Here is a 24,314-nt window from a genome sequence, read left to right as displayed (position 1 = left end):
AGAAGTATCTGTTCAGTATCTCTTCATTTTTTACTGGATTGTTTGCTTATTTGTTGCTGAGCTTTGTGAGTTCTTCACGTGTTTTCGATATTAGCTCCTTACAATAGCTCTTGTTTGTGAATATCATCTCCCATTTGGTTGGCTGCCTTTTTGTTTTCTTGTGGGTTTCTTTCTCTGTGCAGAGCTTTTAGTTTGATATACTCCCATTCATCAATTATTGCCTTTACTTCCCTTGCCTTTGGAGTCAAATTCATAAAATGTTCTCTATAGCCAAGGTCCATAAGTCTAGTACCTATGTTTTCTTCTATGTATTTTATTGTTATATTTTAATCTTACCTTATATTTAGGTCTTTGATCCATTTTGAATTAATCTTTGTGCAGGGGGACAAACTGTAGTAATGTTTCATTCTTTTGCATGTGGCTTTCCAATTCTTCCAGGACTATTTATTAAAGAGGCTTTCTTTTCTTCATTGTGTGTTTTGGCTCTTTTGTCTCCTTTGTCAAGATTGCTGAGGTTATTTGGGTTACTTTTTGGATCCATATAAATTTTTAGAATATTTGTTCCAGATCTGTAAAGTATGCCATCGGTATTTTAATAAGAATTGCATTGAATATATAGATTACTTTGGGTAGTATAGACATTTTAATAATGTTAATTATTTCTATCCATAAACATAGTTTATACTTCCACTTGTTTGTATCTTCCTCAGTTTCTTTTTTCAATGTCTTATAATTTCCCGAGTACAAGTCTTTTACCTTCTTGGTTAATTTTTTTTAGATGAGAGGAAAGAAGATAGTGAGGCAGTCTCCCGCATGTGCCCCAACTGGGATCCACCTGGCAAGCCCATCTGAGGTCAATGCTCGAGTACTGAGCTATTTTTAGCACCTGAGGCCATGCTCAACCCAATCGAGCTACTGGCTACGGGAAGGCATGAGTGAGAGAAGGGGGAGTGGGAGGGAGGAGAAGCAGATGGTCACTTCTTTTGTGTGCCTTGACTGGGAATTGAACCTGAGACATCCATACACTGGGCTGATGCTCTATCCACTGAGCAACTAGCCAGGGCCAATCCATATTATTACTGTATTGTAATACAAATTGAGTACAATTTGTACTCAATTGTTTACAAACAAGCATTTAAACCTTGGGTGCTGGAGTGATCTGTTTTAAGTTGTCAGGAATGTTACTTGACTTATTTACTCCAGAGCATCATACCTTTCCTCCCCTGCCTCACAAAGAAAAAGTAAAGTTTTTCAACTGGAAGCAAATTTCCAGACTTAAGCATAAAAAAACCGATTTTTTTTAAAGCTTGGATTATAACCCTTAGTTAAGAGAAATGCCAAATATATATGTCACTTTAGAAATTTTTATGAAACAAAAATATGAATTTCAGCTAAGTCACATTCTTTGAGAATAAACAAGACATGATGAGATGTGTTAGGACACACTTATCATCCATAATCAAAAACTTCAATTCCCTGCCTGAAGTTGACTTAGAAAATGATACATAGTCTATAACTGTTTTAAAGGATGGTAAGATAACATATTTTAAAAGCCTATAAACCATTGAAAACACTTAGATATATATTACAGTCAAAACTAATCTATGGGCCTAACCTGTGGTGGCGCAGTGAATAGAGTGTCGACCTGAAACGCTGAGGTCGCCGATTCAAAACCCAGGCTTGCCTGGTCAAGGCATATACAGAAAGTAACTATTATGAGTTGATGCTTCTTGGCTTTCCCCCACTCTTTCTCTCTTTCTCTCTCCTCTCTTCTTTCTAAAAATCAATCAATAAAAAAAATATATTATAAAAAAACAAACTAATCTATGGAACCCATTTCATTCAATTTAAAAGTCAGCCCCCAGATATTTGTGGTTCTCTTACTATGTATTTTTTTTTAAGTACTGCTAATAATTTAAGCCATTCTAGAGGCAAAATAGGTGTGAAAAACTTTTTTTTCATATCTTGGATGTTCTAGGTAATTTTTAAGAGCTTAAATTATTTATTTGTTCTTTCTTAATCTGAAACTCTTCTGACATAGCTTTTGACCAGCAAAGAAATGTTCCTTAGGCACTGTGAGGTGTACTGATGATAGAGAATGAACCCAGGTTGAAGCACACAGTTTGGCTATAACTACTGATAGTTAACAAAAGGTTAACAGACACTACCTTACCTGCTAAGAACAAAAAATGCCCTTTCCAGGGGTGGGGGGAAGGGTGTAAAGAGAGACAAATATAAGGTGATGGAAAATAATTTGACTTTGGGTGACGGGCATACAACATAATCAACAGTTCAAATGCTATAGAAATGTTTACTTAAAACCTGTGTCCTCTTGCCTGACCTGTGGTGGCGCAGTGGATAGGGCGTCAACCTGGAAACGCTGAGGTTCGGAACCCTGGGCTTGCTTGGTCAGGGCACATGTGGGAGTTGATGCTTCCTGCTCCTCCCCCCTTCTCTCTCTCTCTCTCTCTCCTCTCTCTATAATGAATAAATAAAAACAAACAAACAAACAAAAAACCCTGTGTCCTCTTATGAATCAATGTCACTCTATTAAATTTAATTATCTAAATAAATTTAAAAAAAGAAAAGAAATGTCTTTACTGCATGAGTCCTGAGATCCTTAAGAGGAAAACTAATTTCATAAACAAGTTTTATTCTAAGTTAATAATATAATAATTCTAAGTTATTCTAATTTATTCCAATATAATTCTAAGATATGCACATATTTAGGGTATTAGAAAAAATATTTTCCTTTGTAAGACATAAATTAATATAATGCATATCTAACAAAAGTTGGTTAACACTCATAAAACCATTTATCTTTTCTTTTAAATTTGTCTAAATCCTGCTACTTTTACCAGTTTAAATAAGAAAAGAATGCCTGTTGGCCTAATCAATTATGATTATAAATAAAACTAAGACATATGAAACTGTTAGGCACATCAACATTAGAGTTTATGTAGGTCAAGTTTCCCTTTTTAAGGAGCAGATGAGTTACCTGGCACATTATATATACATTTACTTATGCAACTGTAAAGATCATCCGCTAAATTCAACTTTCACATTTTTCGTTAAACTAAAAGTCTTATAGAAAATATTCAAATATATCATCAGTTACAACTGAATAAGTGTAACATTTTACAGAAAAAAGTTGGAATTTAAGTATGAGAAACCTTCATATACTGTGCTAGTATTGGTCTCTTCTTAGACGAAAGCCAGTCATCAATACTTTCAACACAGCAGTTCAGAAGATACACATCCAAAATAGTTGACTTAGTTGTAGTTCATAATTTGCAATTGGCATCATTACACTATGGAAAGCAAGTGTATCTCCATGTTTTAGTTAGATTTGTCTTTCTTCTTTCCTGTTAAGGGTAGTACTTTGTTTACAACAGCAGACACAACAGCTGTAACACTCCCAACCACAACAGACACATCCCCTTTCACCAGCTCTGTTCCCATGGAAGGTATTGTTATAATTGCTGTTTTGGTCACCTCCAGACTCTTTCCACAAATCCAAGCCACGCCACTGATGGTGACACCAATAGGTCCCTTTGTAACACTGAAAATACCCCGGGGTCACACAGGACAACACGCTTGGTTGCTGCTGTGGGTGACCTTTCATTGAACCTTCTGGTGGTTCATCACTAAGGTAAAGTGGGACTTCTTGTTGATTTTTATCTGCCTAATTTATGATTGCTGGGATCCGGCAGCCGCCTGAGGCTGCAGCTAGGGTAGGGAGCGGGCAGAACCGAGAAGAGCTGAGGCAACCTGAGTGGTGGGCACAGCCCCAGATGTTTGCAGGCTGGGGAGGTGCCTCCTCAGGCTGTGGAGCTGGACCACTGGGTGGACAGGGTGGCCTCTGGCTGTGGAGGTGGCACCCTAGGCAACTGCCCCTCTGCTGCCTCCCAGCTCTGCCTCCTTAGGGGCTTTCTTGATTGATTTTGGAAAGAAAGGATGGGAGAAAGAGAGTTTTTATTTTGTTGTTCCATTTAGTTATGCATTCATTGTTCCCTTCTCCTCTGTGCCCTGACCTTGGTGTTTCTACCTGTGCTCTAACAGATGGAGCTAACCCACCAGGGCCAAAGCTGGTTATTTCTGAATGGATAAAGAAAAGCAAAGTAAAAGGGACTAAGAAAGTTGTAGGATTGTGAAAAGAAATCTTGATAAAAAATTACATAGTTACACCAAATAATTAATTTAATTAAAGAAATTAATTTAAATATAAAAAGTGAGCTACTACAGTGTTGAAGTTTGGTTCTTTTCCACTTTGATAAAAAGACAAAGATTTTCCTTTTGCTTTATATTTTGCTCCCTACCTGATTCCTTCAGTATTTGGAAACTCTTAATAAGTTTATCATTTTCATGGCATTATGTTTGTTTGCATGAATCCAATAAGAATCTTCCTTTTTTAATATGACACATAAAAACAGTTTCTAATTATGGTTTTATTAGGCAGATCTTTGACTGGAATGTCATGTTTGAGATAGACCATGCCTAGAGTCTGGATTTCACCAGAAAACTTGAAGGAATTATGATTGACTTTGGAAGTTCAATGAGAGCTCTTTTGAGAAATGGCCTGGTTGGTACCTTGCTTACTCATATGATTCATGGCAGCTTTTCCAGGTAAGGAGCAAAGGTTGTTTTCCTGGGAGATGGCCAAGAAGGAACCTCAAGATATTTTGGGGAACATCAAGAACTTGAGGAATTTACCCAAGCTTATAGATATTGCAGGCAAAGCCTGATGGCAGCTAGTGGCTTGGCTTCTTTGCCCTGAGGGGCTAATTAAAGCTCATTCTGGAGGTTCCTTGTAAGATTCCAGTAAAGCAGATTTAAAAGAGCCTGTATCAGTGATTTTTAACTTTTTTACATTTGGGGACTGGAGAAAATCAGAGAATTATTTCAGGTTCTGCTAAGGCAGAAATAAAACCCATTAATATTTTGTGCATTATCTTTAACTATAATGCTATAAAATGAAAATTCTCTAAAATAACCAGATGAGCCTAACCAGGCAGTGGTGCAGTAGATAGAACGTCGGACTGGGATGTGGAGGACCCAGGTTCGAGAGCCCGAGGTTGCCAGCTTGAGCACGGGCTCATCTGGTTGGAGCATGGCTCACAGCTTGAGCCCAAGGTCGCTGGCTGGAGCAAGGAGTCACTCGGTCTGCTTTAGCCCCCAGTCAAGGCACATATATATTAGCAAGAGAGGAGAAAGAGAGAGAGGAAGGGGGAGAGGTGAGAAGAATCAACTCAGTTGCATTTCTTGTTCATTGATTGCTTCTCAAACATGCCTTGATGGGGTGGGAGACGGGGTGGTTCAAGCCAAGCCAGGGACCCCTTGCTCAAGCCAGAGACCATGGGATCACATCAATGATCCCACGCTCAAGCCAGTGACCCTGTGCTTAAGCTGGTGACCCCGTGCTCAAGCAGGTGAGCCTGTGCTCAAGCCAGTATCCTCAGAGTTTCGAACCTGGGTCCTCAGTGTCCCGGGTCGATGCTCTATCCACTGCGCCACCACTGGTCAGGCAGTAAAAAATACTTTTTAATGGAGTGCAACTGAAATTTCTAGAGAGCTATATTTAATTCAAATAAAGCTAGTGTGAAATCTGCTGTTGATTCTTCTGATCTTCTTCTTCTCTCTCTCTTTTTTTTGCTGTTGCTTCTTTGCAAGAATTCTTGATAACTGGTGCTGCAGTTTTGTTTCTGAGAGAGATGAAGCACTGCATTGACACCCATTTGTTTTATCTGGTTTTTATTAATGACAGAGCCAAAAAATTCAAGTCTTCTTACACAAGTAGGTAGGAGAAAATATAATTAAAATATAATAGCTTTGTAACTAAAAGATGGATATTCTTCTTCTAGTAGTATCCAAAATTGTGACAATGATTGCATTTTGTTTAAACACCAGAGGAACATCAGAAGGTAAATCTATCAGTTTTTCTTTTTCACAATGATTAAGGGAGCAGGAGTTGATATCTTCCTTGAATGGGTTATTGATCCAGAGTTTAGTTGTATGGGGCTCCTCATTTTCAGGGTAATAATGGTCAATGTTTTTAACTAATGCTCTTAAATGTTGACTTATTATATTAAATATTAATTTCTGGTTGATTTTTGCAGGAATCAAAGAGTCTTGGAAAAGTGGAAACATTTTTACATCCTCTTCCTGTATGCAACGTTTCCAAAAAACAATTTTCTTTTTCAATGCATTCATCTTATTTCTTAATGTAAAAATGTTTGTGATAAACCCCTGAAGAGAAATAGTTCATTGAAGAGGCTAACTATATCCATCATAGTGCATCACCTAGCCGGCTGGAAATGGAAACACACAACAAATAAGTTTTTTGTTTCTTTTTAATGTGTTATTTTATTGATTTTAGAGAGAGGCAGGGGCAGAGCAGCAGAGAGACAGAAACATCTATCTGTTCCTGTACGTGCCCTGACTGGGGATCAAACCAGCAACCTCTGCACTTTAGTACAATGTTCCAATCAACCAAGCTGTCTGGCCAGGGCAAAAAATGTTTTGTCTTACTGCACATAACAGTGCAACATGGTACAAGTTGGTGCTTGATTTCCAAACTCTACGTGTACAAAGCATTGAGTAGTATATGTTTGTCCAAATGCTTTTTGTCTATTGCTCATGATTTGTAAATGCTCTGCATGGTGCAAAAGGTTGTTCTGATTAGTCTACAAGTTCCAAAGATATCTAAGACAATCTCTATAGTATTTTCATTGATGATACAGGCTGATAAGTGGCAATCACCTTGAGGAGAAGTGAATTTGACTAAATCTTTGGGTCTATAATCTTCAAACAACATCAAAGTGGTTAACTTTCACGGACCAGCGTGAAATTTCTGGCAGATTGGCACCAGTTCACAGACTGGCAGTTGAAAAACACTGGCTTATACGATTAATTGCTATTCATGTTGTGTGTATGCAAATAATCAGGTCAAATTGAAACTGGACTTATTGCAGTAAATAGGTTGGTCTTGGTTTGGCTCTTTAATAAAAATGAGGGTAATTTTAGGGAGAAAATTGTTTCAATACATTCTATAATACATTCTATATACATAGTTATGAATATTAGACGCTAGTTCATTGTTTTCAGTTCTATTTTTCACCTCTAAACTAAACAGGATCCTGAATTTTTCTAGTTTTCTTAAATATTTGGCTACAACCCTCTAGGAATGTTTTATTGTCCTCCCATCCTTTGACTTAGAATTGAGAACTAAACCTTTTTAAAAATTTTATCAGACCATTCATAATAGTTCTTGTCATTGTAGCTTTTGCCCCAATGATATTGAGATTTATAACAGTTTGTCTCCACCAGGTTACAAGCCCTATTTGTCCTCAGGAAATACTGCTCCTAGACACCATGATAAACTCTTGTGCCCTGGTCTCATCCCTCTGGCAGAGAGCAGGGATCTTTTGGCTCTGAAGAAAAAACATTGCCTCTCTTCAGCAGCAGAGAACAGCTACAGAAGAGACTCCGTGCCTCTTACCTGAAAGAATTCAGAGTCAAGATCCTTGAGGGGTGGCCCTGGCCAGTTGGCTCAGTGGTAGAGCGTCGGCCTGGCGTGCAGACGTCCCGGGTTCGATTCTCGACCAGGGCACACAGGAGAAGCGCCCATCTGCTTCTCCACTCCTCCCCCTCTCCTTCCTCTCTGTCTCTCTCTTCCCCTCCCGCAGCCGGGGCTCCATTGGAGCGGGGATGGCTCTGGCGCTGGGGATGGCTCCTTGGCCGCTGCCCCAGGCACTAGAGTGGCTCTGGTCGCGGCAGAGCGATGCCCCGGAGGGGCAGAGCATCGCCCCCTGGTGGGCAGAGCATCGCCCCTGGTGGGCATGCCAGGTGGATCCTGGTCGGGCGCATGCGGGAGTCTGACTGTCTCTCCCCGTTTCCAGCTTCAGAAAAATACAAAAAAAAAAAAAAAAAAAAAAAGAAAAAGATCCTTGAGGGGAGAATGAGGTAGGCACCTAGGCAGAAATGAGCAGAATAAGGATGATGGTCTAGATACAGAAGGTCACCAAAGCAAAGATGATAGGCCAGGCCTCAGTTGTGTTTTAGTCTCAGGTCAAGAAAATCTGCAAAACCAGACAAGTGATCCTACAGTTGATTTCAGGACTAGCTGCATTAAGGACCCCCTACCCAGGTTCCCACCAATCAGTGGAAACCACAATCCTGGAGAGTTGAGGAATATTCTATTAAGATCCTCCCCTTGGCCCTCCCCTAAAGTCACCAGTCTTAAAAGCACTTAGGATGGAGTACCCAGTGTGCTCTCCCTCCAGGAAGCATGCCAGCACCTTTCCCTTCTACCTCTCCCAGGTGCATTTCTCCTAAGCTCCTCTTCTTTTGTCTCTGTAACTTGTCTCCTAAAGCCCATTTTTTCCCACCTGTCTTTATATATAACGTTTCTCTTATAGTTTGAAAAAATAATAAAAATAAAGGTTTTTTTTTTTTGTTTGTTTGTTTGTTTTTTTACAGAGAGAGAGAGAGAGTCAGAGAGAGACAGGGACAGACAGGAACGAAGAGATGAGAAGCATCAATCATTAGTTTTTTGTTGCGCGTTTGCGACACCTTAGTTGTTCATTGATTGCCTTCTCATATGTGCCTTGACCGTGGGCCTTCAGCAGACCGAGTAACCCCTTGCTTGAGCCAGCGACCTTGGCTCCAAACTGGTGAGCGTTTGCTCAAACCAATGAGCCCGCGCTCAAGCTGGCGACCTCGGGGTCTCGAACCTGGGTCCTCGGCATCCCAGTCCGACGTTCTATCCACTGCACCACCGCCTGGTCAGGCTAAAAATAAAAGTTTAAAAATTAATTTATTAAATATTTTAGACATACCAAAAGGACACACCTGTGAAGCCACAACCAATCTAAAGAATAAAACACTATCAAAGCTTCTAAAGCCCCTGTGTACTTTTTGATTAAATCTCTCCATTTCACCACTATCTTGAAATTAGTGTTTAGTGTCCCTATGCATTTCTTTATAATTTTATAACATATATGTCCTTAAAAAGTTATATTATTTTGAATGTTTTTAACTATATAAAGGCAATTGTACAGTATATATTCAACCTGTTTAGTCCTGTTTCTTAGATTATCCATGTTAGTAGATATAGCACTCATTCATTCTTTCCACCTGCTATATACTACTACATTGCATAAATATACCACGGTTTACTTATTATTTTTTAATGTTTATTTTATTGATTTTGGAGAGAGACAGGAACATGGATCTGTTCCTGTATGTGCCCTGACCTGGGATTGAACTGGCAACCTCTGTGCTTCTGGATGATGCTCTAACCAACCCAGCTACCAAGCCAGGATTACTAACCATTCTTGTTAATGACAAGTCTACAGCTTTTTCTGCAACTATAAAGTGCTACCATGAACATTCTTGTATCTGTAGGTATTTCTTTGGGCACCTGTGCAAGAAGATTCCTATGAGTGATATAGGCACATGTAATTTCACTAGATTTAACTCCTAACTGCTCTCCCAGGCACTCATGCCAATATAGACTACCAAATACAGTGGGTCCTCAGGTTACGACAGTCTCGACATACAACATTTCCAGTTTACAGCGCTCACTCCCATAAAATCTTTAAAAAATTGAGATGTGTTTCCTCTTATGTCGTTAGCATATACTTACAGACTACATGGGCAAACTAGTTTAGTTCTGCAAGTGTTCTGTTTGTGTTAGGCTAGGGTGTGTTTCGACTTACATCAAAATTCGGGTTACATCACTGTTGTAGGAACAGAACTGTGCCATAACGTGAGCACCCCCTGTAGATCCAGTGGCTGCAGTGCTCATCAACAGGGAGAAAAGGACGCAATAATTTTTACGTGGATAGCATTTCACGTTATACAATTTATTGAATTTTATTTGTTAATCCTCACAAAAAGTTTGTGGATTAGGTATTATTCAGTGGTGGGATTCAAATAATTTAACAGCCAGTTCTCTGCCCTAATGACCATTTTAAGTATATGTAAAAAAATGCCAGAAGGTAGTTTATTATTTCATGCATTTAATACTTAAATAAGAGCAATAAAAGAGGTACAAAACCTGGATTATAAGAGTTTTAAAATATTAATGAAAATGCATTAAATAATACCTGACAAAAACAACGAAACCGTTAAAGCTATTTCCATATTGCTTCTTGACTGGTGTCCTCAGTTGCAATTTTTTTCACCTACAAACAGAATGAACATTACAGGCACTTCGAATACGCTGTTGCGCAGATGAACATTAAAATTAGTAAAGAATGTAAATTTGTGAGTTCTACATTGGGTGGCTGCCCAGGCGCCCACCTTAGAGAGAACTCTGATTAGAAGTACCATTTTAACAACTGGTTCGCAGAAAGCAACAAAAAAATTACTAATCGGTTCTGCCGAACCTGTGCGAACAGGCTAAATCCCACCGCTGGTATTATTACTCATAATCTGCAGATGAGGGGGAAAAAATCTCTTCATTTTGAGATGTTTTTCTCTCTTTTTATTAAGTTTTTCTTCTTTTTAAAAGCGTTTTACTTTTAAAAACTTTGCTCATTGCTTTTTCGTGATACCCCTGGAAAGGCTGCTTGCCCGCGATTTCACTAGATAGCCGGAGTTGGAAGGTTCCCCAGGCCACCTCCATGCTCTTCAAAATCCGCTCTACGTTGTCACTCTTAGGTTGCTGTGGCTTTGTAACGCAGAACGACAGTGTTTGGACAACTGGAGCCACCGTAGTACCCCTCCTCTTCTCTCCCAGATTTTCTCCGTGCTGCGACGGCGCTGTCCGCCGCGCTGGAGAAGGCTGGCCGGCGACTTCCGGAAGCACCGCGCTTTGAGACAGGCCACGGTTTGCGGCGCCAGCGCTTCGGTCACCGGAAGTGCTGCCGTCTCTTCATCTGTTGAGAGGTAGTCGCCGAGGTTATAGAGCTGCCCCGGAAGTCCTCCCGTATCTCCCGCCCGCGGCAAACATGGCGGTGGACTCGGCGATGGAACTGCTATTTTTAGATACTTTTAAACACCCCAACGCTGAGGTAAGGCTTCGCTTCCTGAGTCCGAGCCCGCTTCTCGACTTGGGGACCCTTATTAAAAAATCCTTAGGCGTGCCTCGACTTTTCCTCCTGCGGGCGGCCTCTGAAATTCCTCACGTACACACCCCCTCCCCCCGAGCTGGGTGTGGGCCCCGCGTCTGCGCGAGGGCAGCGGTGGCCCGCACTTATCGCTGCCTTAGCTTAGGCCCCCGCGTCTTTGGTTGAGTTGGCTGTTGTGCTTGCTTTGCTCTTTTTCCCCCCGTCAGCTTTGGACCTTGAAAATGTCTTGGTTCTCAGGTTTACCTCAGGTCGTGTTTGGGACGGGGTCTCAGACAGCCTGTGTTTGGTAGTAAGTAGTTCAGGAGACCAAGCAGGTCGCATTGGCTTCGTGATTCCTAAATCCCTTCTCCTAGGTCCCTTTTCTAACGGGAATCAAGTTTCCCAGATGTGACACTCGGCTTAAGATTGCGGCGTCCCCCAGTTTGTCCTGAAACTTTGTACTTTTCTCTTGGAAAGATTTCTCGTTAGGACATGAAACCTTTGCACGGAATGGCTTTTGCGTGGAGTATACTTTTTTGTTGTGTAGACGTTTTGAGGGGCTTGGGTGGGGAATTGTGGAATGATCATTTCTTAGTAAAATGAGCGCCTTTGAACTTCTGACTGTAAGGTGACCAACTTTTTTACAATGAAAAGGAGGACAAAAATAAATTGAAGAAAACAATATAAAAGAAACATTTTATTCATTGCAACAATAATACAGTATAATATGATAAATGCAGAATAAAAAAACATTTATAATATTTTATATTATAATTATGCTTACATGCCTATTAATTTTTAATAATAATTGTAAGAAAAAAGTACTCATTTAGATACAAATACTTCACATCACACGCAATGGATCGACTCTGCATCGATCAAATACGGACATTTACAGTTTAGTCTTCCAGTATCAAAAAGGAGGACATGTAGAAGGACACTTTTCGAAGGAGGGCGGAACTTACAAAAGAAGGACTGTCCTCCCTAAGGGAGGACGTTTGGTCACCTTAGACTGGCTCTGCGATATGTAAATTGAATATACCTAGATACCTAAAAGTTCTCAAAAGCCAGTCAAAAATGAACATTAACCAAGTTCACAGATAAATTTAAAAAACCCAAGAATCCACATTTTCTTTCAGTATAAACAGTCATTTTGGAGAACTTTCTTTGGAGATAGTAATGATAGTGGGGAGTAGTTGTAGCTTAATGCTTTCCTTGACAAAATAAAAAGTTGGCAACGTTGGTCTATTTTTTTTTTTTTTTTTGTATTTTTGTATTTTTCTGAAGTTGGAAACGGGGAGGCAGTCAGACAGATTCCCGCATGCGCCCGACCAGGATCCACCCGGCACGCCCACCAGGGGGTGTCGCTCTGCCGCAATCAGAGCCATTCTAGCGCCTGAGGCAGAGGCCACAGAGCCATCCTCAGCGCCCGAGCCAACTTTGCTCCAGTGGAGCCTTGGCTGCGGGAGGGGAAGAGAGAGACAGAGAGGAAGGAGAGGGGGAGGGGTGGAGAAGCAGATGGGCGCTTCTCCTGTGTGCCCTGGCTGGGAATCGAACCCGGGACTCCTGCATGCCAGGCCAATGCTCTACCACAGAGCCAACCAGTCAGGGCTGGTCTAATTATTTTAGCGAATGGCTCATAGGTCTGTAAAAATAAAAAGTTTGGATATTTGAGCATATTTTACTAACAGTGAATTAATATGTGGTCTCTTACTTCATGTGGGTCAATGACCCTACTTTTCTAATTCCAGCTAGGCTTTAGAAAGCTGACAATGGAGGCAGTAGTTGGATCAGAAGAAATCTATAATGTGTACAGAAATAGAGAACAGTTCAGTAGTATTTTTTATTTTTTATTCAGTGAGAGGAGGGGAGTTAGAGACAGACTTCCGCATGCATCCCTATGGGAATCCACCCAGCAAACCCACTAGGGGACGATTCTCTGCCCACCTGGGGCGTTGCTTCATCAGCAGTGAAGCTCTTCTTACCTTCTTAGCACCTGAGGTGAGGCCATGGAGCCATCCTTAGCTCCCGGGGCCAACTTGCTGGAGGGGGGCAGTGTGGAGAATCAGATGAGTGCTTCTTCTGCGTGTCCTGACCGGAATCGAACCTGGGACATCTACATGCTGGCTGAGGCTCCACTGCTGGGCCAACTGTCCAGGGCCAGCATTCACTCTTTATTTAAGTATTTCTTCATTCTCAGACAAACACTGAGGACCATGAGAGGATAGGACCAGTAAGTAGTATAGTAGTAAATACCTTCTTCTGGCAGTGATTGGGAAAGGCTTAATAGATATCACATATGAACTGAGTCTTGAAAGAGAAGTAGAGGTTTGTAGGGGGATATGGAATATTGAGATTTTTTTTTTTTTTTTTGTATTTTTCTGAAGCTGGAAACGGGGAGAGACAGTCAGACAGACTCCCGCATGCGCCCCACCGGGATCCACCCGGCACGCCCACCAGGGGCGACGCTTTGCCCACCAGGGGGCGATGCTCTGCCCCTCCGGGGCGTCGCTCTGCCGCGACCAGAGCCCCTCTAGTGCCTGGGGCAGAGGCCAAGGAGCCATCCCCAGCGCCCGGGCCATCTTTGCTCCAATGGAGCCTTGGCTGCGGGAGGGGAAGAGAGAGACAGAGAGGAAGGGGGGGGGGGGTGGAGAAGCAAATGGACGCTTCTATGTGCCCTGGCCGGGAATCGAACCCGGGTTCCCCGCACGCCAGGCCGACGCTCTACCGCTGAGCCAACCGGCCAGGGCCGAGATGTTTTTTAAGGAGCGTGTAAGTATTGGAGATTAGGTCCACAGCATTATGATACAAGTTAGAAAGTGATGAGTGCATAAAGACACAGAAATTCCGCCTGGCCTGTGGTGGCGCAGTGGATAAAGCGTCGACCTGGAAATGCTGAGGTTGCCGGTTCGAAACCCTGGGCTTGCCTGGTCAGGGCACATATGGGAGTTGATGCTTCCAGCTCCTCCCCCCTGTCTCTCTCTCCTCTCTCTCTCTGTGTCTCTCTCTCTCCTCTCTAAAATGAATAAATAAAATAAAAATTAAAAAAAAAAAAAAAAAAAGATTTGACACCTTTCCTAACATGCACTTTTTAAAAAAAAAAAAAAAAAAAAGACACAGAAATTCCTTGGGGTTTGTCACTTTTATTTCTGAAATACCCATCACTGTCTGACATATTAGGATCTTGGTCAATATTTAGTTCCGTTTAGTGGTTAAAACAAAGGCTATGTGATTTGGGGGGAGAGAGAGATCACTCTTCATTTGACAGTATCAGGAAAGAGTTCATCAAGGCAGTTGGCATATGAACTTGGTCTTTGGTGGAACAGAGTATATTCTGCAGTTGTATACTGGGGAGTATTCTCCTGGATCAGAGTATCTATGAAAGATATACCTAAAGTAGCAGTGTGAAGTGGCATCTGAATGGCGGTTCGAAGACAGATATAGAAGGCCTTGAATGCTCAGCAAAGGAATATGGACTTTATTTTGTAAGAAATGGGAGCCCTGGCCGGTTGGCTCAGTGGTAGAGCGTTGGCCTGGCGTGGGGAAGTCCCGGGTTCTATTCCCAGCCAGGGCACACAGGAGAAGCGCCCATCCGCTTCTCCACCCCTCCCCCTCTCCTTCCTCTCTTTCTCTCTCTTCCTCTCCCCAGCCGAGGCTCCATTGGAGCAAAAGATGGCCCGGGCGCTGGGGATGGCTCCTTGGCCTCTGCCCTAGGCGCTAGAGTGGCCTGGATGGGCAGAGCATCGCCCCCTGGTGGGCGTGCTGGGTGGATCCCGGTCGGGCGCATGTGGGAGTCTGTCTGACTGCCTCCCCGTTTCCAGCTTCAGAAAAAAAAAGAAAAAAGAAAAAAAGAAAGAAATGGGTAGTTTTTGAGCAGGAAATTATATGATTACTAAAATACATTAGGTAGATTGACTGATCAGTCCCCCTCCCCTCCCCTCCCTTCTCCTCCCCTCATCTCCCCTTCCTTCTCCTCCCCTCATCTCCCCTCCCTTCTCCTCCCCTCATCTCCCCTTCCTTCTCCTCCCCTCATCTCCCCTCCCTTCTCCTCCCCTCCCCTGTGTGAGGTACTAATTCAAAAGATACAAAAAGGTATACAATAAAAAGTAAGTCTTTCTCTCATCCCTCTCCCCAGGCCTCCTGCTTCCTTCTCTAGATAGTCTATGTAATATTTTTATTGGCTGCATATTATTTCTTTTTGTGGTAATGCTATTTATATATTAAATTCTCATACATTTAGTCTTCTGACTTTTAGCAGTGATGTGATATTATTGATGCTGAAATATTTTATACATTCTTAATTATTTATTTTCAGAGTGGAATTGCTGGGTTAAAAGTCAGTCTTATGAAAGTGATTGAGGCTAGAAAGTCCTACTTCATTTCAGTTTCTTTACGCAACCAATTTGGAACTCATCTGAACAGAAATGATCATTGAAATGGTAGGAATAGATGAGCTAACCTTAGTTTTACCTTTAGAAGAGGGTAAAAGAGAAGAGATAATAAAGAGAAAGGAAGGGCAGACATCTATGCTGTGACTTTTTTTTTTTTTTTTTTGTATTTTTCTGAAGTTGGAAACGGGGAGGCAGTTAGACAGACTCCCCGCATGCGCCCAGCCGGGATCCACCCGACATGCCCACCAGGGGGCGATGCTCTGCCCATCTGGGGCGTTGCTCTGTTACAACCAGAGCCATTCTAGTGCCTGAGGCAGAGGCCATAGAGCCATCCTCAGCACACAGGCCAACTTTGCTCCAGTAGAGCCTTGGCTGTGGGAGAGGAAGAGAGAGACAGAGAGGAAGGAGAGGGGGAGGGGTGGAGAAGCAGATGGGTGCTTCTCCTGTGTGCCCTGGCTGGGAATTGAACCCGGAACTCCTGCATGCCAGGCCGACGCTCTACCACAGAGCCAACTGGCCAGGGCCTATGCTGTGACTTTTAAATGCATAATAACTCCTTCCATATGGATAAATGGGGCTCGGAGTCCTGGAATCTGACCAATCTATTCATATTTGTTAGCTCCCTAATCATAACCCTTTTATGATTTCCCATTTTTAACTGTTCAGTCTGTCTCCTAGGTTTATGTACTCTAGATATTTTAAGCTCCTACTTCATTGCAATGTTTTAAACTCTGAAAAAACAATTTAATAAATTCTTATTAAGCAACTAATAAAAGTCATTCAATGAATACAATAAGCCTTATGGATATTCGTGTCTTTCTGAAACACCACTCTAATGAAAGAGAGAAAAGAGTGACTATAATTTAGTTTGATGTGAGATGTTGGATATATAAGGGAGAGGCACCTATCTGGACTCAATCTGGCTCATCTTTCAAGAAAGAGTTGCCTGACCAGGCAGTGGCGCAGTGGATGGAGCGTCAGACTGGGATGCAGAGGACCCAGGTTCGAGACCCTGAGGTCACCAGCTTGAGCGCGGGTCATCTGGTTCGAGCAAAATCCCACCAGCTTGAACCCAAGGTCGCTGGCTCCAGCAAGGGGTTACTCAGTCTGCTGAAGACCCATGGTCAAGGCACATATGAGAAAGCAATCAATGAACAACTAAGGTGTTGCAATGCTCAATGAAAAACTAATGATTGATGCTTCTCATCTCTCTCCGTTCCTGTCTGTCTGTCCCTGTGTATCCCTCTCTCTGACTCACTCTCTGTCTCTGTAAAATAAATAATTAAATAAAAATAATAAAAAAAAAGAGAAAGAGTTGACATCTGAAAAGCATCGGGATAAATGAGTGTGAGGATTCTAAGCAGAGACAATAGCATAATAAAGATGAGAAAGAGCATGGTGTGTTGGGCTATACATTTGGATTGATTAGAAGAGGGTTTACTTGTTTTTAAGACCAAGGACTTTGGCCTGGATATAGTATGGAACAGGGAAGTGGTACATTTACATTCTGGAAAGACCACACTGCAGTAAAGAATATGTTGGCGGGGGCAAGAAAGAAGCACAAACCATTTAGAATACTGTTGCTTTGTTTCATAGTAGAGTGCATAAATGTCTAGAATTAGAAGTGTGACAGCAGTAATGGAGGGAATTACATAGATTTGGGAGCTATTTAGAGGTTCAATCAATAGGACTTGATGTTTGGGTGGATGTACAATTTAGGTGAAAGAGGATGAGAAAGAAACCAAGGATGATTATGGTTTCTGTTATGGCCATTGTGTGAATGGTGGTGCTATCACTGATATAGGAGAGTTCACTTTTGGACTTGGCTGAGTTTGTGGTTCCAGAGGGACATTCAAATGGAGATACTCGGTTGGCAGGTGTACCTAGTAGTCTTGAGCTCAGGAGAGAGGTCCTAGATGGAGATAATGGATTTGGAGTTGACTTGAAAGTGGATGAAAACTTTATTTCTTCTAATTCTATTAATTGTACTTAGCTACTATGCCTCATTTCCCTGCCCTATTTTGCCCTGTAGTCATGGTGAATTATGCTTGTAATTACTTGACCCTTCCAAATTCTTATTTGCTTTCCTTTTGTGCATGCTTCATCCTTTGCCTGGAAAGCTTTTCTTTCTCTTCTACTGGTTTTCCTTGAAGAATTAATTAGCTCAGGTTATACTTTTGGTAAAGCTTCCCTGACACTTTCCCCCCACAAATCTGAGTTAGCTAAGTACTCCTGAATTTTCATAGTTTCTTGTGTGAATGTCTGTATCAGAGCAATTTATTTGTCTACCACAATAGATTGTTCCTTAATGGCAGAGATTGTCTTGTCTTTGTATCCACGGGACCTAGTATAACTTGGAACATAATAGACATTTAATAAATGTTTAGAAGTAATTATTTGGCTCTGGCCAGTTGGCTCAGTGGTAGAGCATCAGCTCAGCATATGGATGTCCCAGGTTCAATTCCCAGTCAGTGCACACAGGAGCCGTGCCCATCTGCTTCTCTACCCCTCCCTCTCTCGCTTCTCTCTCTCTCTCTCTCTCTCTCTCTCTCTCTTCCTCCCCTCCTGCAGCCAAAGCTCGATTAGAGTGAGTTTGTCCCAGATGCTGAGGATGGCTCCATGGCTTCCACCTCAGGCAGTAAAATGGCTCTGGTCCCAATGGTGCAAGGGCCCCAGATGGGCAGAGCATCGCCCTCTAGTGGGCTTGCTGCATGTATCCCAGTCAGGGCACATGCAGGAGTCTGTCTCTGCCTTCCCTCCTCTCATAAATAAATATAGATAGATAGATAGATAAAATAAATATTGAATAAAAGTGCGGGAGTCTGTCTCTACCTTCCTTCCTCTCATAAATAAATAAATAAATAAATAAATAAATAAATAAATAAATAAATATTGAATAAAAGTGATAGTACCTAATACAGAAACTCTTCTATTTACAAACAAAATAGTTTTTGGAAGGCTGTTTATAAAACCTTAAGTTCATTTTTGTAGGTCCACAGTGACTATATACTATTACTGACACCAGTCATTAATTAGTGGCAGGCAGGATGGAGGAGGATAGAGTTGATAAACTTCTGTTCTAAGCTTCCTTTGTAAATATTAATGAGAATTTATAACCGTGTAAGTAAAGGAGCGTGTATGTACAGTCATGTGCTGCATATCAATGTTTTGGTCAACAATAGACTGGATATATGATAGTAGTCCTATAAGATTATAATGGAACTGAAAAATGACTATCATCTAGTGTCAGAGCTGTTGTAATATCCTGGTATAACACATTGCTCACATGTTTATGGTGAGGCTAGTGATGCTGCCAGTCATAAAAGTATAGCACTTACAATTATGTGCAGTACATAATACTTGATAATAAATGACTTATGTTACAGGTTTATATATTTATTATATTGTTTTAGAGTGTATTCTTAATACTTATAAAAGGTATGCTGAAAAACTGTGCTGTGTTGTGCCAGCAGCACTTCATATATCTTGTGTTTATTCATCTCTTGTTATACATCATTTTCTCTTATGCTTCATTTAATTTCTTTTTTTTTTTTTTGTATTTTTCCGAAGCTGGAAACGGGGAGAGACAGTCAGACAGACTCCCGCATGCGCCCGACCGGGATCCACCCGGCACACCCACCAGGGGGTGACGCTCTGCCCACCAGGGGGCGATGCTCTGCCCCTCCGGGGCGTCACTCTGTCATGGCCAGAGCCACTTTAGCACCTGGGGCAGAGGCCAAGGAGCCATCCCCAGCGCCGGGGCCATCTTTTGCTCCAATGGAGCCTCGCTGCAGAAGGGGAAGACAGAGACAGAGAGGAAGGAGAGGGGGAGGGGTGGAGAAGCAGATGGATGCTTCTCCTGTGTGCCCAGGCCAGGAATCGAACCCAGGACCCCTTGCACGCCAGGCCGATGCTCTACCACTGAGCCAACTGGCCAGGGCCGCTTCATTTAATTTCTTGTTTTGTTTCATGGCCCCCAAGTGTTCGCACAATGACGAGATCACCTAACGGCACATTTCTCAGAATGTGTCCCATCATTAAGTAACGTATGACTGTAGGGGACTTTTTTTTTTTTCCTGAAGTAAGAAGCAGGGAGGCAGAGAGACAGACTCCTGCATGTGCCCGACTGGGATCCACCTGGCATGCCCACCAGGGGGCAGTGCTCTGCCCATCTGGGATGTTGCTCTGCTGTGGCAGGAGCCATTCTAGTGCCTGAGGCGGAGGCCACAGAGCCATCCTCAGCTACTGGGCCAACTTTGCTCCAATGGAGCGTTGGCTGCAGGAGGGAAAGAGAGGAACAGAGAGAAGAGAAGAGGAGGAAGAGTGGAGAAGCAAATGGGCACTTCTCCTGTGTGCCCTGGCCAGGAATCGAATCTGGGACTTCCACAGGCCAGGCCGTTGCTCTGCCCTTGAGCCAACTGGCTAGGGCAGACTGTAAGGGACTTTTTAAGTAGAGGAGTTCCTTATAGGAAGTAAACAACACCAAGGTTTGAGGCAAAATGCTTATTTTATATAAATCTATTCTAATATTTGTTGAATACCTACAGTGTATTTGCAATAATTAAGATACAAGTTGAGCTGCTGTCACAAAAGCCAGAGTAACAGTGGATTGGATGATAGGATTTTCTCTCTCAATAATCTAGTTGTAAGTATTCTAGGGCTAATATGACAGCTCTAGGTTCTTTTGTACTATTCCCCTGCCATCTTTAGGGTATTGCCTACCTTGTTCATGATAGTTTACCATAACGTCTATGTTCTAGAAAGGCAAAAGAATATTGGTGGGAAAGGTGAAAGGAGTTCCTGAAGTCTGAACCATCCCATTAAGGACATGACCCAGAATTGCCTACATAATTTTTATTTATATCCCATTTACCAGAACTTAGTCATATGTTCTCAATGGCTTCCCAGGAGTATGAGAAATCCAGTCTTTAGTTCACTTGTGCCCATCTCAAATTTCTCTTACGGGAAAATAGGTATTGGAAGACAGCTAGCAATCAGACTCATTTTGTATTCATTCTGTTTCATTTGTATCTTTGAGAGTTTAAAGCATTTGAATAGTTAAAATTAAGATTCCTATGAGCCCTGGCCGGTTGGCTCAGCGGTAGAGCGTCGACCTAGCGTGCGGAGGACCCGGGTTCGATTCCCGGCCAGGGCACATAGGAGAAGCGCCCATTTGCTTCTCCACCCCTCCGCCGCGCTTTCCTCTCTGTCTCTCTCTTCCCCTCCCGCAGCCAAGGCTCCATTGGAGCAAAGATGGCCCGGGCACTGGGCATGGCTCTGTGGCCTCTGCCTCAGGCGCTAGAGTGGCTCTGGTCGCAATATGGCACGCCCAGGATGGGCAGAGCATCGCCCCCTGGGGGGCAGAGCACCGCCCCTGGTGGGTGCGCCGGGTGGATCCCGGTCGGGCGCATGCGGGAGTCTGTCTGACTATCTCTCCCTGTTTCCAGCTTCAGAAAAATGAAAAAAAAAAAAAAAATAAAAAAAAAAAATTAAGATTCCTATGCCCTGGCCTGACCTGTGGTGGTGCAGTGGATAAAGCGTCGACCTGGAAATGCTGAGGTTGCTGGTTTGAAACCCTGGGCTTGCCTGGTCAAGGCACATATGGGAGTTGATGCTTCCAGCTCCTCCCCCCTTCCCTTTCTCTCTGTCTCTCTCCTCTCTAATAATGAATAAATCAAATAAAATAATAAAAAATAAAAAAAAAGATTCCTATGCCCTGTATATTTTAATTATAATCTCTGAGTTTAAATTGCAAAATTGGAAAATCATCCTCTGTCACGTTTTTTGGAAAGACAAATTTGAAAGTGTTTTGGTCTGTTGAGATGCTTGATAGTCTTTGCAGCTTCAAGAGAGACTGGCCCTGACCAGGTAACTTGTTTGGTTAGAGCGTTGTTCCAGTACACCAAGGTTGCATGTTTATCCCCAGTGAGGGTACAGACAGGAATCAACCAGTGAAGGCATAAATAACTGGAACAATAAACCTATGTTTCTCTCTCTCTCTCTCTCTTTCTCTCTCTTCCTCCCCCATGACCCCCTCCTTCCCCCTCTCTCCCTTCCTTTCTCCTTCTCTCTTTCTCAAATCATTAAATAAAAAAAGAGACTGAGGGCTGTCTTTCTAGATGCAGATAATGTGAACTGCTCTTACTATCATGAACTTAGATCACTAGGTAATGATGATTGGCTGAACTGTTTGGAAAAGTTGATGTAAAACAGTCAAGTTAACAGTCAACATTTTAAAAGTTTGAAATGGCGGGAAAATTTACCCTGAATTCATTTGGCCATGCATCTGATCTGAACTGACATGATGCTAGTTAGAATCTGTACTTAACCTGACCAATGGTGGCACAGTAGGTAGAGCTAGGACACTGAGGTTCCAGGTTCCAAACCTTAAGGTCTCTGGCTTGAGTGCAGGGTCACTAGCTTGAGCGTGGGATCATTGACATGAGCCCAAAGGTCGCTGGCTTGAAGCCCAAGGTCACTGGCTTGGCAGGAGCCCCCCAGTCAAGGCACATATGAGAAAGCAGTCAATGAACAACTAAAGTGCCACTCCTACGAGTTGATGCTTCTCATCTCTCTCTTCCTCCCTCTCTTTCTCCCTCCCTCTCTTTCTTCCTCCCTCCCTCCCTCCCTCTCTCTCTCTTTCTCTCTCTCCAAAAAAATCTGTATTTAGTGTGAATATTTATACATGTAACTGCAGAAATATTAATATTTTATTACAAGATACTGTCCCAGAAGCCACTAGGGGTCTTAAATAATAAACAGTTACTTGCATTATATTTTCTAAAAATCTAAAACGTCAGGATTCTAAAAGGTATCTGGGTCTTGAGGTTTCCATTAAGCAAATGACCTACACAGAACATCAGGAAGGAAAATACACTGCAGAAAATGTTATTATACAAATGGTGAGATTTAACTAATCCTATTTTATCATCAGCTATTTTAAAAAGTGATCATACAGCATTGTAATTAATATAACACTTTTAATGAAAAGGAGTTTAAGATTATGACATTCTGAATGAAACAAAAGTGAGTAAATTTTTTTAATATGAATGAATTTGGAGTAAAGTATTTTGCTTACGTAAGTGTGTTCTTCTCCCCTTTTTAAAGCAAAGTTCTCATATAGATGTGGTTCGTTTTCCATGCGTGGTTTATATCAATGAAGTTCGAGTCATACCACCAGGAGTAAGAGCTCATAGCAGCCTGCCTGACAACAGAGCATATGGGTAAGGCAACTTTGCTTTTAAAAGTATTTTTGGCTAAAGATTTTCCTAGAAACATACTCTTCTTAAAGTTAACTAATTTATTTTTATTGAATTTATTGATGTGACATTGGTTAATAAAAGTATATAGGTTTCAGGCCCTGGCCGGTTGGCTCAGCGGTAGAGTGTCGGCCTGGTGTGCGAGGGACCCAGGTTCGATTCCCGGCCAGGGCACATAGGAGAAGCGCCCATTTGCTTCTCCACCCCCCCCCTTCCTCTCTGTCTCTCTCTTCCCCTCCCACAGCCAAGGCTCCATTGGAGCAAAGATGGCCCGGGCGCTGGGGATGGCTCCTTGGCCTCTGCCCCAGGCGCTAGAGTGGCTCTGGTCGTGGCAGAGCGACGCCCCCTGGTGGGCAGAGCATCGCCCCTGGTGGGCGTACTGGGTGGATCCCGGTCAGGCGCATGCGGGAGTCTGTCTGACTGTCTCTCCCCGTTTCCAGCTTCAGAGAAAATAAAAAAAAAAAAGTATATAGGTTTCAGTAGAAACATATTTTTTCTTTTTTGTCATCTTTTCCAAGTGAGAAGAGGGGAGATAGACGGACTCCCGCATGCACCCAGACCAGGATCCATCTGGCAACCCTGTCTGGGGCCAATTCTCTGCCCATCTGGGGCTCATGCTCACAACCGAGCTATTTTTAGTGCCTGAGTCAGAGACTCCACTGAGCCATCCTCAGTGCCTGGGGCCAATGCATTCAAACCAGTCGAGCTGCTGTAGGGGAAGAGGGGGTTAGGGACAGGTGGAGAAGCAGGTGGTCGCTTTTCCTGTGTGCCCTGACTGGGAATTGAACCCAGGACATCCACATGCCAGGCTGACACTCTACCACTGAGCCAACTGGCCAGGGCAGGACTTACTTTTTTCTTAACTATGAAAAGTAGCTGGTTATTTTTAGAAGTAGGTATAAAATCTTCAAATACTATCCGGTCATTCAAAAATAAAATGCAAAACAAGGCAATAAGAATGTTTAGTGTTTACAATAAGAGATCGTTATGATTGACTTGATACCCTTTTTCCATGTTTAAGGAAATAAAAACTTGTATTTTTTATCATTTCTTCCTACTTTTCCTATAAAGGGAGATATGTATACAATGGGAAAGGAGTCATTAAAGTATAGCCTGTAGTCTTCTCTAATTGTATTGCTTTTGGTCAAGAAAGGTCTGTTAGTTAGCTATTGCTACATAACAAATTAGCAAATTTAGCAACCTAAAACAATAAAACATTAATTGTCTCACACTATTTCTGAGGGTCAGGACCCAGGGAGTTGCTTAATTGGCTCAAGTTCTCTCATAAGTTATGGTCAAGATCATGGTCCCAGCTGCAGTCAGAAGATTTGACTAGGGCTGGAGCATTTGCTTAGAAGCTCACAGACATGGTTGTTAGTAGGACATTTCAGCACCTTGCCAGGAGATACTCTCTGTGGGTTGCTCATGCCGCAACATGAAGTCCTCAAGAGTTGAGTAATCCAAGATTGAGAGAACATGCCCAAAAAGGAAATCAAAGCCATTGTGTTTTATAACTTAATATCAGAAGTGAATACTTTCACTTTTTCTGTATTCTGTTGGTTACATATTTTATATACTGCTGCAGTGTGGGAGGGAACTACACAAGGGTA

The 24,314-nt window shown here is 42.4% G+C and overlaps 1 protein-coding gene and 1 pseudogene across 2 annotated transcripts in view; one reads left to right on the top strand and one right to left on the bottom strand.

Annotated features, from left to right (window-relative positions):
* Positions 1–3,339: 3,339 nt before the first annotated feature.
* Positions 3,340–3,688, bottom strand: LOC136398033 (transmembrane protein 263-like; annotated as a pseudogene).
* Positions 3,689–10,428: 6,740 nt separating this feature from the next.
* VIRMA (vir like m6A methyltransferase associated) overlaps positions 10,429–24,314 on the top strand; it is an 82,399-nt gene continuing 68,513 nt past the window's right edge. The window contains exons 1-2 of one of the 2 annotated variants that reach the window (XM_066379140.1): positions 10,429–11,018; positions 22,553–22,668. In XM_066379140.1, coding sequence (XP_066235237.1) covers positions 10,956–11,018; positions 22,553–22,668 — 179 coding nt within the window. In that variant the 5' untranslated portion in view covers positions 10,429–10,955. The remainder of the gene's footprint in view (positions 11,019–22,552; positions 22,669–24,314) is intronic. The other variant, XM_066379139.1, reaches the window with a different exon arrangement.

This window comes from Saccopteryx leptura, chromosome 3 (genome assembly GCF_036850995.1).
Source record: "Saccopteryx leptura isolate mSacLep1 chromosome 3, mSacLep1_pri_phased_curated, whole genome shotgun sequence".
Classification (NCBI taxonomy): Eukaryota; Metazoa; Chordata; class Mammalia; order Chiroptera; family Emballonuridae; genus Saccopteryx; species Saccopteryx leptura.
This window is presented reverse-complemented; position numbering and strand designations above follow the sequence as displayed.